The 18,121-nt window shown below is 34.4% G+C and overlaps 1 protein-coding gene across 1 annotated transcript in view; it reads left to right on the forward strand.

The window, feature by feature from the left end:
* Positions 1–16,566, forward strand: part of LOC146596654 (unconventional myosin-Vc-like) — a 38,092-nt gene extending 21,526 nt beyond the window's left edge. The window contains exons 24-41 of the mRNA XM_085303385.1: positions 421–484; positions 1,463–1,643; positions 2,203–2,296; positions 3,299–3,362; positions 3,438–3,518; positions 3,907–4,087; positions 5,607–5,701; positions 6,477–6,539; positions 6,754–6,919; positions 7,171–7,258; positions 7,956–8,054; positions 9,024–9,178; positions 10,309–10,398; positions 11,683–11,833; positions 12,710–12,992; positions 14,032–14,206; positions 14,726–14,806; positions 15,067–16,566. Of these exons, the coding sequence (XP_085159511.1) occupies positions 421–484; positions 1,463–1,643; positions 2,203–2,296; positions 3,299–3,362; positions 3,438–3,518; positions 3,907–4,087; positions 5,607–5,701; positions 6,477–6,539; positions 6,754–6,919; positions 7,171–7,258; positions 7,956–8,054; positions 9,024–9,178; positions 10,309–10,398; positions 11,683–11,833; positions 12,710–12,992; positions 14,032–14,206; positions 14,726–14,806; positions 15,067–15,219 (2,264 nt within the window). The 3' untranslated portion in view covers positions 15,220–16,566. The remainder of the gene's footprint in view (positions 1–420; positions 485–1,462; positions 1,644–2,202; positions 2,297–3,298; positions 3,363–3,437; positions 3,519–3,906; positions 4,088–5,606; positions 5,702–6,476; positions 6,540–6,753; positions 6,920–7,170; positions 7,259–7,955; positions 8,055–9,023; positions 9,179–10,308; positions 10,399–11,682; positions 11,834–12,709; positions 12,993–14,031; positions 14,207–14,725; positions 14,807–15,066) is intronic.
* Positions 16,567–18,121: the final 1,555 nt, after the last annotated feature.

The raw sequence follows: 18,121 nt of genomic DNA on the forward strand, positions 1-18,121 counted from the left end.
TAGTTTAGAAGTGTAGGGTAAATGCTTTTAATATAATAGTTCATTCATTCAGTAGAAAAAACTGTCCTCTTATTATGTTTCCTGTCTCAGAGGCAGCCCATGTGTTCTTCAAAGCATCCCTTCATCCTTGATTCATTTAATATACTATTTTGAAGAATCTTAAGTTCAAAGGACCCAGGCAGCACTTGAGATCAAATGTATTTTAGACAAATAATGTTTGGGTGTTTCAGAACCTTTTTATTCTGTAGCCTTACTTGTCAGGATTACTGTGATAATTCGTGATTTTTGAGAGATGAATTTCAGCCTAAGAATGTTAAGGATTGCTTATTAAAATGAAAACTTCTGATTGTGTTCATGCCGTTTTGGTAAATACTCATTATTGTATGAAGGTCTCTAAAATATTGAAATATGTTTTGACAGATAAAATGGATGACCTCACAAAGCAACTCTTTGATGATGTACAAAAAGAAGAAAGACAGAGAATGTATGGAATCTGAATTTAATTGTTTTGAAACAGTATTCATTTTTTCTTTCTCTACCTTTCTTTCTCCTGTTGCAAATGTATTATACTCACATATCACTTATGAATCTGTGCATAATTTTTGATGCCAATGCTTGTATTGAAGCAGTAACTGAAGTAYTTCCTGTACAGACAAGAAAAAGCTCATGCTTATGAGCCAGTCACATTGTATTGGAAATTATCTTGTAGACTTGAAACTGTTTTGCTTTTGTAGTTTCTTGTCTTTTCATGCATCTTTTGGAGGTTTGAAGGGAGACTCTCAGCATAGTGGTTTCTTTGGACATATCCTCAGAATCTAGTCAGGGTTAGAAAAGTAGCTGATGACCATACAAGTCAGACTTCCTGTGAAGTGGATATTAAAGGACAGAAATTAATGATGCATCTTGAACGAAAGGGAGTGTTTATAAAGGGCATTCAATTAAAATAGAGGGGAAATACAGGGGATATTCCCCTTGGTATTTTGGTTGCAATATTAAAAATCTTATTATTTAGCAATGTATGATTGTTGCTTTGCAGCATATTTCTMTCAGATGGCATTTTGTCTCAAAGTAACTCTACCAGGATGAGATACACACCTTGGGTACCAAACAAATGCTGTCCCCTGAAGAGTGAAGTCTGTCTCTGTTCCTYAGGATGGAAATCCTGTGGCTTTTGAGCTCTCAAAGAATTGGGAAACTAACCTTTAAGTGGAAAAATTCAGTTCTGCTTTGAATTCTATCCCAATACCTGAATAGGAAGTAGGGAGATCCAGGGATATTCTTATCCCATTCTTACCCATTTTAGAGATGATTTTGAAGATGAGCTTAGCAGTTTAAAGCAATTATTGTTTATTTAGGTTTTCTTCATTGAAGTATTTCCTTCAAATTAAARCAAAAACAAAGCCTACTCTTTTACTTATGAATGTAGGAAAATGAAACCACCTTTTCAATTTGTCATGTTTAGGATACTTGAGAAAAATTTTCAAAATCAGAAACAGGACTATGAAAAGGAGATTGAATTGCTTAAGGGAGAAATTAAGATTCTCAGGGAAGAAAAAATTCAGCTACAGCATCAAATTCAGCAAGAAATTGTCATTCAGGATGGTTTGAAAATGGAAGTAGGACAACTTACAAAACAAGCACAGGTAAAGTGTAACTAATTTCAGAATCTTTGCTAGATAAAGCAGGTAGAGAATGTTGGTGTCTTATGTACACCTTATCTTCACTGATATTTTTTAGCACTATGTTGCATTATTTTCATGTAGAATACAATATGAGTAAGTTAATGCTCACAGAAATAAGTAGCATTCAAGAGTGTCACACTAATTGTGCCTGAATATTTATACATTTAAATGTGTGGATCTTTGTTTTTCTTTCTGTGATTCCTTTTCCAATAACGTATTAGTTTCTGAGGGGGATTTTTTCATGCATATAATTTATAAGCAAAACCTGAAAGTACTATTTTTGTATAAAGTCATATTTTTTTTCCCCTGAGTCAATTTTATGACAGAAAAATGTATGGATTCACTACATCACATTACCATTTTGCTCGGATGTCTATGAGAACCAGAAGCTTTAAACACAATACATTTTAAGCCTTCTGATTTCTGGCATATAAACTTGTTCTTATTCACAATTTTCTTCATGATTTAACTGATACCCAGCCCTTTATCCTTCACATTCTATAACTTATCTCTGAATCAGACAATACCTGAATTGCGAAAGGAAATTGAACTGCTGCAGACACAAAAAATGGATGTTGAAAAGCAAGCGCAGTCCCAGAAGCGAGAAATGAGAGGTAAGCTACGTACTAGATAATTCAGAGAACTTACYGATCACGGTCTGAATTTTCTTCCATGTTTGTTAGTTGTAACAAAGGCCCAGATCTCTTTCCCATCCTACAGTGATTTCATTTTATTCATATCTTTACCTGCATGGGGAAAAACAAAAAACAGGTGAGTTTTCTAGAATGTTCCCTAAATACCAACATCAGAGGTATCTGAGCAAATTCTGCTCTCAACCATTTCTCCTTTTAAGTTAGATGTTAGTGGTTGGTGTTGTGTGCATGTGTGCTATGATCATGTGAAAAAGTAATTGATGTCTTAGTCAAAAATAATAGCTTACACTTCACTTAGAATTTAATAAGTCGCTTCAGCCATTTAGCTCAATTGGTTAAAGTGTGGTGCTAATAATGCCAAGGTCATGGGTTTGATCCCCCATACAGGCCACTTGTTTGCGGGCTGGACTAGATGATCTCCAGAGGTTCCTTCCAACCTTACTGATTCTATGATTGTAGAGACCCAAGAATATGGAAACAGTATGTTATCTGGCCTACATTTAGATTAACTTTAGTGACAAGTCTGAATAATGTCAAAAATGCTTAAATAACTTGGTGAATAGGGGTCCTTTTAGGAAGGGTGCACTAACTGCAATGCAAAGTATGTCATAGAGTAAACCTCTGTCTGCAACATTTAATGTAGTAGCTTAGCACTAAATGRCAAAACATCTATATAACTCTAGCAGTTTTCCAGATCAAGAACAGAAAGACATAAGTTTGTGTGTAAAGTTTGATGTATTAAAAAAAAAAAAACAGTATTGGTGGTATACCTATCTAATTTTCCTTAAGTGTTCAGAAGTAGAACAAAGTGCCTCATCATATTCTTGTAGTAAATCAGATATATTTGTTGTGTGCCAGAAAAGAACGYTCTATGAAGGAGTTGTTTCAGTTTTTATAACGATACTTAATTTGAAGTGTGAGGAGAAAATTATTCACATATTAAACATTTCTGTTTTTTCCCAGAAAAGATGTCAGAAGTTACGAAACAGCTTCTTGAAAGTTACGATTTTGAAGATGTAAGAAGCAGGTAATTTTGTTTTAAGGTTTCTCTAAAAAACTTGAAATGTRTTTTATCCACTACTAATATTATCTTTTGTTCTAGACTCTCTACAGAGGACTTGGAACACTTAAATGAGGATGGAGAACTGTGGTTTGCTTATGAGGGCTTGAAAAAAGCGACAAGGTTAGTCCAGGTCTTTGATGTGTTCATGGTTGCAAGCTGCAATCTAGAAGATAAACAGAAAAATTACTGAATAACTAATTTGACAGTGCGGTACTGAACATCCGTCTAACAAATAAAAAATACTACATTATGTGAGTTATTGAGTAACTTAAACTCATTTTTATAAACTTTTACTGAATCAGTGAGACAAGTGTTTATGTGTCAATCTGTTTCAGTCTGGGAAATGCATTTCCTCTGAGATACGATGTTTCTTAATGCAAAGGTGATGTAATGGAATGTCTGTGTATTAAGCACAGTACTTTATTTTCACTTTCTATTGAACTTGACCCATTGCATCAAGGTCATACTAAATGTGCAATTTTCTTCTCCCCTTCTCCCTTTTCCACAGAGTATTGGAAAGCCACTTCCAGTCTCAGAAAGAAACCTATGAAAAGGAGATTGAAGGTCTGAATTTTAAAGTTGAACATCTTAGTCAAGATATTAATCATCTACAAAAATTATTTCGAGAGGAAAATGACATAAATGATAGTATTCGACTTGAAGTTAGCAGGCTAACTTCAGAAAATCTGGTAAGATCAAGATATACTAAAGCAAAATATGTTCTTATTGCTTAGCAACACAGTGCAAATGTGTTTGTGGTGCAAAGCCGTCAAAACCTTGCAGTCATGTCCTCGAATTCTCAAGGCTCTAACAGATATGGCCGCGTGAGAGTGAACATCCATGAGCCATCCAGGCTCTTTTCCTGCCATGCAGGGATGGCATGTTACGAGGCAGCAGAATTTATTTTGTCAGCGTACAGCTTGTTGAGGAAGCCTCACAAAGGCTTTTCCCCATCTTTTACGTAAACTYGAGTTAAGATTTGATTCTAATCACAGAAAGGTAAAATACTATTTTGCAAACTCTTACTTGGTGTGTGATGCAAACAGTTTTGCAAATTTATGGAAATATTTTGGTTTTGCTTTGTGCAGTTCCTGCCAATGCAGGCAACTTTTGARGGGTGTAATAATTTCTACAGATATGCAGCTTTATATTGCAAGTCATGAAAAGCAAGTATTTATTGATGTTTTTTATTTATATAAAATTTTAACTAAAAAAATGAATCAAAGGTTTAGCAGTAACCAGAGAGCTAGCTCACTGTAACTTTTTAAATATTATTTAATTTAAATTTTGAATCAGATAATTAAAAAAACTAACTAGTGTTTGATCAGATCATTATGTTTATCTGATGGAACATTTTTGGTATTTCAGACTTAATGAGGAACAGTTTCATAACAGTGTAACTTTCTCTGGGTTAATATTAAAAAAGAACAAATTGTTCTAACACGTTCAAATTTTCATTGTACTGAAGCATTCATGTTCAGAATTTAGTTGCCATATTCCTTCCCTGTAGTCGGAGGCCAGTATCTTCCAATCTCGGACTCTTAGGTTGAAAAGTTCTCTATAGTTTGGTAGAAAAAAGCAGACTCCTGTAGGATTTGTAGTGGTTATAGATTCATGCAGTTCTGAGGCTCTCCACCAGAGGGCAGTTAAGCATATAAAGTTGTTAATAAACTGCATGCCAGGCTTACGAGCCTAAAATYCTTACAGGCACCTAACTGCATAAAACTAATACAAGAAAGTGCAATTATTCAAGAAGTTAGTATATACCATATTATYCTTCTATTTAGTGAAAAGTAATAGAAGAAATATTTTCAAAACACAGTTACTAAAATTGAAAACATAAAGAATAGCAGCTTATATTTTTATTAAAAAAAATTTTGTAAGATGCTGAGTGTTTYCCAAAATTAACTGAATGAGGGAAATAAAAGGCACAGCATATTTCACTTTAAACAACAAAACATAAGAGTAGTAGTATTGAGTCAGGTCAAACATTTAGTTAGATGATTAGTTCAGATTTAAGAGTGGCCAGCAGCAGATATCTATAGAAAAGTTATRCAGATGAGGCAAGCAGGTAGCAGTGCTTCCCCACAGTATTTTCCTAGTCCTTGATAACTTGCAGTTGAAGGACTTCCTGTGTCTTAGGAATTGTTTGCTATGTTTGGAAAGAGGAAGGTGCTGAATTACTCAAATGTCCTTTTTCAATAAAAGGTGATCCCAGATCTTAAACAGCAAGTCTCTGAGCTTGAAAAACAAAAATCAGATCTTGAAAATCGTCTTCAAGAACAGACTGTAAAGTTGAAAGGTAAAGTACTTGTGCGATCACTTACCTTATTGTTGTTTAAAAAGAACATAATGAATTCCCTAGATTTGAATTTGTAAAAGCTAATACAATATTGCATAACTTCATTCMTTTATTTCATATTTTCTTGTAAATAAAATGGAAGAAACACCAAGAAGAAAATGTGTTGTATAGTTTATATCTGTTACTGAAGAATAAAATATATACTCGAGTAGATGCTTTTTTTTTTAACCTTTATTTGATCTTTCATATAGTGTAGGTACATTTATTCATGCGTATGTATTCAGTAGATTTTGCTGAGAGTAAGTGTAATGGAGTATGACCTTTGGAAACAATCATAAAAAGGAAAGATGTTTCAGAACTTAAGGAGCTCCCTGAGAGGTGGACTTAAATAAAAAGAGTATTGAAGGGTTCAGAGAAGTGTGTAGGAGATAGAGGGAAAAGTTCCTGCTAATTAGGAAAACACATTTTGAGGATTCTGTGTCCTTATAACATAGCGCCCTCTCAAGCAGCTACCTACTTTTTAATTAGGAATTAGCTTTGCTGCTAAGTGCAATAATTTAATGGTGCTTAAAGTCACTATCCCATATAATCTTCTGTATGCAGTGGAATAAGCAGTTATTTATCTGATACAGTGTTGGACATGTCATTCAGTTTTGTTAGATGAACTATAACTGTGAGCGTAAGAAAAGATTTACTACGTACTAGTACAGATCAGTAAGCAAATGTGATTTTTTTGTTTCTCTTTTGTTTTGGGTTTTGCCGCTAATTATTACTGAAAAAATGAAAGAGATGTCTAATCGGCTGCATCATGAGCTAGAAAGGGACAGAACACAAAGGCGGTAATCTTTTTTTTTTTTTTTTTTTTTTTTTAATGTAAGAAATGTAAGTGCCGTAGGCTGGAGTAACAAAGTCACTCAAAGTCTTTGAAGTTCCACGTCCAACATAAGATTTGCCATACAGCTCTGGTACACTTAACAGATAATAGCCAAGTATGATACAACTATGCTTTAAGGAAATAAGAATAAAAGAAAAAAACTTCCTGTCTATTTCTAGAGCAAATGAAGCCCAGAATGAAACAGACCTAAAAGAAAAAGAGAGACTGAAAATTACAACCCAAGAAATTGAGGGGCTGAGCAATGGTTTCAAGCAAAGTGAAGTCCAGGATGAAATAAAAAGCAAGATAAAGCAAGAAACAACTCGACTTACTGTGGAAAATATGGTGAGGTTATTAAATTTTCACTAAGAAAATACACCTAAAATGTGAGATAAGAAGAAAGAAATCTTGGTTTCTTGGTATGAGCAGGATGCTTTCTCAGTTTATCAGGGGAGAAAAAAGACATGAAGGTTTCAGCTTTCTTCCACCAAGTAACAAAAACATGTTATAATGTACTTTATTTGTGACAGCGACATGTAGCAGGAAAAGGCAATTTTTACATGTGGTTGTTCTGAACTCACTGAATTTTATTACAGGATCTTGAAGAAAAACTAGACATGAAGGACAGAATAATAAAAAAATTGGAGGATCAGATCAAAACTCTTACCAAGACTCTTGAGAAAGGTGAGATACTGTTGTGTGACTTTTTTTTAGTAGTTTTGGATGTTTAGTATATTAGAAAGGCAGGGTTTGGAGTGGGAGGGTTACAAATTTAAAACCTCAGGAAAAAAGCACCAGGGAAGTATCAGCAGGTGTTTCATAAAAGCCCTTTACCTGTTCTTCTTTTTCCCCCACAAAAAAATGGACAGGTATCTGGCCTAAACTAGGCTAGAAAGTTTAGGCCAGTGACATCAGCTTCTGTCAACAGAAATTAATATATATCTTCACACAAACTGTCTCTGAGCCAACAGAATGTTAGTTTTGTATTAGGTGAGTAACTGCCTCCTACTGGACGTTCACCTTCAGATGCCCATGGTTTCTGATACATAGTTTGTACAAATGTCATATGTAATAAGTAATTCTTCACTGTAGAATACATTCCAAAAGATTGCAGAAGTATCTGATGCTGAGATATAGCACTGCTACTTGTTTGCCTTATTAATACAAGTAATTCCACTGAATACAGTGAAACTATTCACATGAATAATATGAGTGTTGTTTAACTTAAAATGCTTGGAACCATAAGTTAGAGCATTATTGTGAACAGAGCCTGCACTTTGTTTATTACAGTGAGAACTGCTTATCTGCAATAGTTTATACTAAAATGTGAATGTTAAATTAATCATTTACCTTCAGGTAACAATGCTTTTGCATTTTACAGCCAATGAAGTTCCTGTGCCAACTTTGTCTAAAGAATACATTGGAATGATGGAATACAAAAAAGAGGATGAAGAAAGGATTGTTCAAAATCTGATCCTTGGTACTTTGGTAACACTTCAAATTTAAGCAGTAGTCAGTGATATTCATTGTAGACACTACAACAAAAACTGCCAGTCCCCATGCTTCAGTTATGTTCAAGGTTGGCTTTATCCCATTCCCTGACTGCCAGTACAGCCTCAAGGCTCTATATCGCTCCTTTCTGTTGCCAGTCATTTCAAAAACAGAAGTGRTTTATCTGTGTGAAGATCATTTATCTGACTCTACATAACTCTATTATCTTTCTTATTATTTCTTCACTAAAAAAGCTAGAAATCTCAAGAGCAGTCCAGGGACTTGAATTTACTTTTGTCCTGGTCATCTACTTAGTCTGTAAATCATTGGCTTATATCAACGTGTGGCTTACTAATCTCCTGTCTGTTTTTCCCTGTCGTTCTCTTCACTGAAGGCTGTGCTTTCATGTGGTTCTCTCTTGTAGGAGAATTACGCCTTCCTCTGAGTTACTTCCACAAGCATATTCCACATCCATCTTTACCACCAGTATTTTGCATTTGCTTACCATKAATAGTAAACTCAATGAATTTTCTATATGTGTTAGTATCCATGTTAATTGCTACTTAGAAATTACATCTTTCTTCTCATCCACTTCAGCCATCTGCTTTTTTTTTTCTTTGTGAAAACAGGGCTGTTGTTAAGCAATTCCAGAATTTGGTGGGGCCTCCTGCAGAGAGCTAAGTGCCAGTCACTTTTTTTGAAGTTTTCTTGTCATAGTTTTCCTGTCATTTCCTGGCATAGCTGCAGTACTCTCCTAACTCTCTGGAAAATTTTATTAATACTTTAGTATTAAAGATACTGTTACACAAGTTTTCAGGAAAAAGCAGTTCATCAGTAAATCTGTTATCAAGTGACTGATCACTGAATAAATGAGCACCATGGTGCTTATCTTTTTCAGAATGACACATTAAATCTTTGCATTCATATGTAATAAACCTGATGACTCTCCTTTTTGCAGATTTAAAACCACGAGGAGTTGTAGTTAATATGATACCTGGCCTTCCAGCTCACATCTTATTCATGTGTGTGAGGTATGCAGATTATCTGAATGATGCTGACATGCTGAAATCATTCATGAATGTAACCATTGAAGGTATCAAACAAGTTATTAAGGTAGGAATAATATTTGGCTGTACTGTACTTTCTGATTTTAGTGTAAGGTTTACAAGATGCATGCCTTGCACCTGGGGAATGCTCACACTTTCATTTGCTAGTATTCCTAAGATAGAATAATTACTATTAGTAACATTCCTTTTGGAGTTTGTAGTAATATCCTAGTGCAGCCTTCAGGTAAGGTTGCACTATGCTGAACATGGTAATACATGCATTAACAGGAACTACTTTATCTGCGGAGCTTGTTGACAAAACATTTTCAAGTATTTTACATCTGAAAGTGAGTAACTAATTAGATTCAGTATGCCTATGATTTTAGCCCTAGTAAAAGTTGGAAGGCCAAAAATGAGGGTTAGTGTGTTTGGCTGTAGAATGGCATGAGACTTTTAAGTGCTTTTTACTRTACTGTTCAATTAGTGCAGTGGTTTTTAGACATGTCATTTGGTACTGCAGTGTTAGTACCCAAATGATAGAACGTTATGTTGTCAGCCAGTTTAGAAACTAAATTATGAATACAAATCATTAGTKTATTACCTGATATGCATTAAAATTCCAGCTGTGTGAAAGCCTTATTGTAGATTTATAATGTAATAGAAACCTAGGCRTGCTTTGTAGCACGGGTAGGAATGGATTGTGCTTTATGCAGTTGACTTTGTTGTGTAAATAGTGCCTATTGTTTGTTTGGAAACGAGTTGATACAAGTTATCCTTAGGAAAAATGTGTACTTACTTTGTTAATAAGACAAAAAAGCACATTTAAGCATAGTTATAATTGAATTTATGTAGTTCCTTTGTGTATATAGACATTATTAGCGCTATTGCAGGAAGTCCTCCAGTACAGTACACTACAATATTTAGGTATGTGTTAAAGCTGGKGGATTTAGACTAATTTGTTTAGACAATCTATCATAGTAGAAGAATTAAACAGTGTTTACTAAAGAAGAGGGAACTTTGCCATATATATATTACCCTGAAAACGCAGTATGAGATTACAGCTAGCATGTTACAGATGCTGTATGTTCCTTTTGCTATAGATAGATGCTAATGTTCATTCTCTAACGTTCAGTAGTGGGATTAAATTAGTTCTATTGAATGATCTTGTTAAAATATTGCTTTATTTATCATTTTCAGGAATATTCAGAAGATTTTGAGATGTTGTCCTTTTGGCTTTCCAATACATATTATTTTCTTAACTGTTTAAAGCAATACAGTGGGGAAGAGGTAGGAATGATTTTACCAAATAATTTAATTACCTTACCATCGACCAGCATTTAATTCTGTAAGCAAAATAGGGATAATTATTCTCTAGGTCCCCACTTCACAATACTTAACGTATTCATATTGCTCTGTGGTGATATATGTCTTACATGAATAACAGAATAGAACTAACTGATCAAATGAACTCAAGAAAACATTAAAGTGCTAAACTTAGGTAAAGACAAGACATGTAATCTGTTACTTAATCTCTTTAACATGATTTTAATGTGAGATGGATTTCAGATGTCCAACTAAACAAATATAAAAGAGTTTTACTATTTTATAATTGTGACCACTTCAAAAATTTACTGCTACCAAAATGAGGTTACAGAAGAAGACCTCAAGAAAGATGCATAGTAATAAAAAGCTATTTATTCCTTATGCTATTTGCTTATTTAAGCTAACATTCATCCTGATTTTTGAGATTGTTTTAAATTGAAAACTCTTGTTATATTTGATTGCTAGAGATTATAAACTTAGACTGAACTGAAATTGCACAAGCACATGAGAATATGGTCTTCAAGATAAAAACAAAGAGGTATAACAAAGCCAAGGAATCACAGTAACTGTGTACTGTCTAACCTACAGTACTCCCTCTTGTGCTCATGTTGATAAGATACAATAAGCAATGGAGAATTGAAAACATGTAAATTTAATTAATACCATTTTTTATAATAAATTCCAACAATAGAGAGAGGTCTGAATACATATTTTACAGTTTTAATCTGTATTTGTAATGGACTATTCCCAGAGAGTGAACATTCAGGGCTTCACACAAGCTAGCACCCTGTCTGGATTTTTGAAGTCAGAGCTTTTCTGATAAAAAGTCCAAGAATGACATCCCTTTGCAACACTAAAATATACATTTTAACTTTTTGTGCTAGTATAGTTTAAACAATTGTGCTTTGACTTTTTCTGAGAAATAACTGCTTATTTTCTATTAAATAATCTATTAAATGATTAAATGATTATTAAATGATCTGAGCCAAAGTCCATTGAAATCTATGCAGGTCTTTCCTTTAGTAGAAGCTAGATTTAGCTTTTGGAAGAAACTACTTGTGAACTGTAAAAATAAGCATGGGAAGCTCAGAACTGGAAGTATCTCTTGAAGACAGCAGTAGCTTTGACTCATTTTGAGACTATGTTTGGTCAGAGACAATGAGTTGCTGTAATAAATACATTACCTCTTAATGCTAACTGATAATAATAATGTTACATGATTTTTTAATATTTGCAATTTACTTTTAGGAATTTATGAAGTATAACACCCCACGTCAGAACAAGAACTGTTTAAAGCATTTTGATCTCTCAGAATACAGACAGATTCTTAGTGACTTGGCCATTCGTATCTATCACCAATTTGTTACTGTAATGGAGAACAACATTCAGCCAATGATTGGTAAGAAAGCAAGAATCCAGAGAAAGTTAAATGTAGCTTGTGAAGTACATGAATAAAGCTTATATATGGAGGCAAAGGGTGGGACAAGCTTCATTCTCCTGTTGACTGTGCTATRTGTAGCTGCATGTTTGTATATACATGTATGTTTCTGCACATATAAATTCCATTGAATGTTATATCCCTACAGGATTTGGAAAGACTTTGTCCTCGGAACAATTCACCGATGTGGGATAATGCTTTCAAACAGAGTGGTCTTGCTGGGGTAGACGTGGAACATACACCTTTGTTTTCCTATAGATGGAGACACCACTGGGAACATTTGCTCTTTAGGTTTTCACTGTCTTGTGTTTCCCGTCTAACTAATATTGCTAGCTCGCCAAGCAGAATGCAAGCAATGAARTGTCAGAGTATACCACTTTCTGTATTATTTTATAATACTGTTTTCACTATAAATTATAGCATTTGTTCTGGAAGATTCCTGCATTGCTTTTATTTTACTACTTTTTAGTGATTTTGTCTAATTATTTGTGATAGTATGAGTGCCATTTTAATTATGATTTATGCAAAGCAATTTTTTCCTAATTCTCTTTTGACTAAGGACCAATGGTGCTAATGTTGTAGGATGTGCAATGAATAACTCACTGTGTCTGTAGCCTTACGTTAACCTGGAAAGGAGAAAGACATCAACATTTTACAAAAAGAACAGACTTCTTTTAATTTATGTACTCCAGAAGCCTTTATCAGTTTCTTATTTTTCTAGTATCATTTAGCTTTTAAAATATGCTTAAATTGTATTTTGTTCCAGAATTAAGTTAATATAACTGAAAAGAGCCTTAGTAGCATTAGTCTTACCGGTTATTTCCTGTTGTCATCCAGTTCCAGGCATGCTGGAATATGAAAGTCTCCAGGGAATTTCTGGCTTGAAACCTACAGGGTTCCGTAAACGTTCTTCTAGTATAGATGACACAGATACCTACACAATGGCCTCTATTCTGCAACAACTCAGCTATTTTTATAGTACAATGTGCCAGAATGGCTTGGACTCCGAGCTTCTAAAGCAGGCAGTGAAGCAGCTTTTCTTTCTSATTGGAGCTGTCACCCTCAACAGTCTGTTCCTTCGCAAGGACATGTGCTCTTGTAGAAAAGGAATGCAGATAAGGTAAAGTCAGTAAAGTTTCAGCAAGCAGTTGCTTGAGAATGTACTTCTTAACATGTTTTTATGTAACATAGTCCCTTTTCTCTGAATCACTAGATATTCTCTGAATATTCTGCTCTAAGTAACCAATTGGTTTTTTACTCTTTGTGAAAAAGTAATCTTTGCCTTTTGGACTGAGCTTTCTGGTACTAACGTRTTACAAACTGTGCTTTCTATGGAAACAATAATGGAGGAAAAGACAGAGAAAATCACGGTCTGGAGTTCCAAGTCAGATGTGTTTAGGACTCTTCCCATGTTAGTTTGCTCATGAGAACGAACAGTATATTTAATTCTTTCTTAGTATAGGGAATGGGTTCTGCATTCCCTGGCTGGCAAACAGACTTGCGCTTTCCATGCTCTGAGAAAGGCACTGAGACAGGACTATTGAGAGTTTGGGTCAGGTGACATCTGTCTTGTTATGAGCATGAAGAAAATACATTTCTAACTGTTTTGCAGAAGATACAGCTCATTTGTTCTCCATTAGACAGTCTGCAGACTAAAGTGAAAGAAAATAAGTAGATCTTGACCCATCTAGCAAGATTCTTAGAAGAAATCTGCTTTAGCCTTTAGATCCTAAGTTATAAGCCCCACTCTACTTTGCAATGTACAGATTGTTCTCATCTCTTGTATAAACTCAGTTGCAAATTAATATTTTAAAGATACATAGTGCACCAACATGACAGCCAATGCCAGTATTTATTGGTAGTGTTCTGTAAGTGACAGTTAAACTAATAAGTTGCTTTATATTATCCAAGCTTTAAGAAATAAGGAAAATAAAAGRGATTAAAATGTTCATCAAAGGGATTGAACTTACATATCAGTAAGCCATTAATTGTTTGATTTTATAATCTATGGATATATTTGTTAGCCTAAAATGTATGCATTTGAACATTGCATTAAAGGAACATTGTTAATTTAATATCATTACTGACAGAAGGTTTTAGTATAACTTGCTTATTAGGGGGACCTTGACATTTCCTTGTCTATTCCTCGTTAAATTYAGGTGCAACATCAGCTACTTGGAAGAATGGCTTAAAGACAAGAATCTCCAAAGTAGCAATGCTAAAGAAACTTTGGAGCCTCTGTCTCAGGCAGCCTGGCTCCTTCAGGTCAAAAAGATCACTGATGATGATGCCAAGGAAATATATGAGCACTGCACATCTCTTTCCACTGTGCAGGTGATGAACGTTTTGTTTTCTCCTGGCAGCACCAATTACAGAATCTTATTTTTTTGAAACAATTTRTTGCAAAGAGCTACTGGCCTTTTGTTTTGTGAACATAGCATTCCTCAGTATTTCATGTCATCACTTGCTATATTTGAATTTTTAACTCCTTATTCCTGATTGTTAACATTTGAAATACTCCTGTGGTGAATACCTGTCTGCATTGTTCTACATACCACCTTTTTATTCCATAGTATGTTTTCTTTACTTTGACATAGACTTTCTCTTAGACTTTTCTCTTAACTAATTCAGCTTTTTCTGCTACTCCTTGATCCAACTGATATTTGAAAATAAGTCATAACAATCATCACATGCAAAACCACTCAATAGGTAACCAGTTAAAATTCTGTCTTTATTGTAAAACTCCTTWCTAAGACCTAATTAAATATCAATAAAAGCATCATATTATTGCTTTCTCCTTTTTGTCTGCTCACATTTTGTGACATACTAAAATAGTCTTTTTAATTTAAACAGATAGTTAAGATCCTTAACTCATACACACCAATAGATGATTTTGAGAAAAGAGTGACTCCGTCATTTGTTCGTAAAGTCCAGGTAAAAGCTCTGATTACCATCTTTGATATTTAAGTTACAGGACACTTCATGCACACTTGTCTTTCATGCTATAAGTTTTACAGCATGACTATTAAGTCATATTATGACGAAGCTGCTCAGCTTCTAAACATTTGGAAATGATTAAAAAAGTCTCTTCAATCTTACATGAATGCAAGATTTGTCATGGGGAAAAATATTTTTACTGGTTTTGCTTTTATTCCTAACAGAGTATTTTCTTACTCTTTCTGTTATGATTTCAGGCTATGCTAAATAATCGTGAGGATGTTCCACAGYTGATGCTTGATACCAAATACCTCTTTCAAGTGACGTTTCCTTTCACCCCCTCTCCACATGCCTTGGAAATGATACAAGTCCCCAGCAGCTTCAAACTTGGCTTTCTCACAAGAGTGTAATAAAAAGAGGCATCAATATTTCTTCARAGGCTAGAGACAGACAGACTTTCATGCTTTGTTTCTTCAGCTAATGAATGGTATGGTAGTTTGCAGTGAACTCTGTCTTTAAAAACTTGTYGTTGAGTCCAGACTTAAAAAGTAGGAATAATTTCAGCTTGTGATTTCCTTTTCTCTTTTCTTGCTGTTCTCCAGTTTTCATTAGTCCTAAAAGAGATGGCATTATATCACCAACTGGATATAAAAGTGGTCTTACTGTTTTGTAGCCCAAACATGACAAGAAAAGCATTTATCTGACAAGCTTGCATTGATGCTTTGTCACTAACCCTAAAGCACCAGTCACAGGAGAAAGTTACGTCTATCATGAGATAATTGCTGTTATCTTGTAATTTTTCTTGGCATCGTTTTTTTTTTCCCCATGCTAATTCCATTCGTTGCCTTGATGTAATAGATCTGTTTTACAGTAGTTTTCACCCTTCTGTATTTTTATACCTTTATTCCTTTTGTGAAATACGTGTCTTCTAACAGTTCCTCCAGAAGACTGTAGTAGGAAGAAATGGAAGGTCTTCTCACAGTAGTTTAAAAAAAATCAGCACTGTCAGATTCCTTGTTGAAGCTGGGAATATTGCTGATATCAGGCTAAGAGAGCTACTGTTAAAACTTGTATCTGCTTGTAGACACGCTGAGTTGCTCACCCAGGCAGAATGCTTGCATTATAGTCCAGGCACACCAAACAGTTCTTTAACCAGAGAAGCAGCTCAGATGCTTGTCTTGAAGACAGATTTCAGTTTTGCTCTGCAAAATTSTGTGGTGACAGATCTAGATTTTCCTATCAGTCATTACAGTAAAAAAGTCAGGTGTAAAATCCATGTTGCTATCCATGTTTGAATTAGAGGCTTGTTTCTTTAAAAAGCAGAAGTCCATCTCCTATTTCAGGTCCCTCTCTAATACAGTGTATTTCAGAACATGGACTGAGTATACACAAGTTTACACATCTTTTTTTTTCACCCTTCCTTTTTGCTTTTTTCCCTCCCCCAGTTCTGACACTGAGTAGGAATGAATGCAGGCACTGCRGTCTAGTCTTACTGGTAAAACAAACTTAATTTCTTAGGTATTGTTTTTATTTATTAAATTTAGATTGCAGGATCCCTATAAGCAGATGTAGTCCCCTTTTTGCTGTGTACAGCCTTCTTCCTAGAATCCAGAATGCAATGAATAATAACAGTATTTAATACTGGACCTTGTCAGAACAACTGAAGAAAAGGCATTTACTCCACTACAATGACTGTCCTTAGAAATTCCTCAATAAATGATGCTATTTTTCTATCTAATATATTAGACGTAGTTATTATAATAAAATACTAAAGCTCTGCTGTATTTAAAGGATTCTATTTTAATTCAGTTAATTTAAACATTATATTAGACATAGTTATTATAATAAAATAGTAAAGCTCTGCTGTATTTAAAGGATTCTATTTTAATTCAGTTAATTTAAACATTATAGGAAGGAACAATTGATTTTTTTTTATTATACGGTGTTGGTACTGCTTGTTTAATTTCACAGAACAATCTGTAAATGTAAAGATGAACCATTCTTGYCGTTAACTATCCTTGGTATTTACTATGAACAGTGACATATTTGTAGTGATGTCCATAGAGAGATTTGAAAATTTTATGAAGAAAAAACTTTGTTTAATAGCAACAAAAAGTATAAAAATACCACAGACATAGGTAATAAATTACTAAATAAAGTAGCTTTTAAATCAATTTGAAGTACTTTGAATGATGTAATAGTTATTTTATGTTTTCAATACTTAATCATGTTAAGGAAACTATTTGGATTATATGAACCTTAGTGAATATTGTTTGTCGTGTATCACACTGTAGCATCTTATTTACCTAATGGTCTGGTGATTTTACTGCAGCGTCATGCATCTTCCTGTCAGAATGGTACGCTCTCCCTGACTCCTCATGAATTTCTGTAAATACATGCAAACAAGTTTTGTTGCTATAAATTGTATATAACCTTCTTTACAGTTACTGGAGCTGTATGTCTGTTACCTGGTATGGTATGGCTAAAATCACAGTCTGCTCTTACATTCACATCACACAGAAGTATCTGAAGGCATTTGTGAGGAAAATCAGTGGTAGCTGATCAGAGAAAAATGTTATGACAGTTTGGTGCTAAGTTATTTTGAGAGGCTTGCGTGAAATGTGCTATTAACATTGTATGCCAAGAACAAAATATTGATTTATTTTCAAAAGAAAGTTCAAACTGACCAGTGTTTACTGTATATTGTCAAAAACTTGTCTTGCCTTTGCTGATGTTAATACCCTCAACCAGTATATAAGGTAAAAAACTCCATTTRTTATCTGTAATTCTAAATGTAAGAGGGCAGTAGCAGTGAAGGCCGATACGTGAAAAAAGTGTTATTGAGGATAGCTTTCCTAAAAAGATAGTAAAGGAGAAAGCTGGTCCATTCACACAGGAAGATTTTGAATGATAATCTTTACTGCAGTGAGAAAGCACTAAAAAAGCTTATGAACGGACATATGAGATGCTATTGCCCTCATTGGACTTGTGTCCATATGCGACTCCTGCAGCTTCTGCAAATGGGACTTAGAGATGGACCCAAAGGTGGTCCCTTTCAGTCCTGTGTTTCCATAATACTCTGATAWAAAAGATTAGGATGAGTTAATTCTACTCAAATTTACACTGAACTGAGACCTTTTTTCCCTCTTTTTTCCTCATTTAGCCTCAGATCCTCTGACTATTGACTGCAAGTATCTAGTGGCATGATTTCATTGACTTCAGTGGGGTCACAATAACAGATGTGACCTTCACTGCACTTTTTTAATTGTTCAGACATGTTTTCATAGTTTTCCACTGAGTTTTTAAAAGAGT

Source organism: Rhea americana, unplaced genomic scaffold (assembly GCF_003343005.1).
Source record: "Rhea americana isolate MKP2758 unplaced genomic scaffold, rheAme1 scaffold_2, whole genome shotgun sequence".
NCBI classification, from domain to species: Eukaryota; Metazoa; Chordata; class Aves; order Rheiformes; family Rheidae; genus Rhea; species Rhea americana.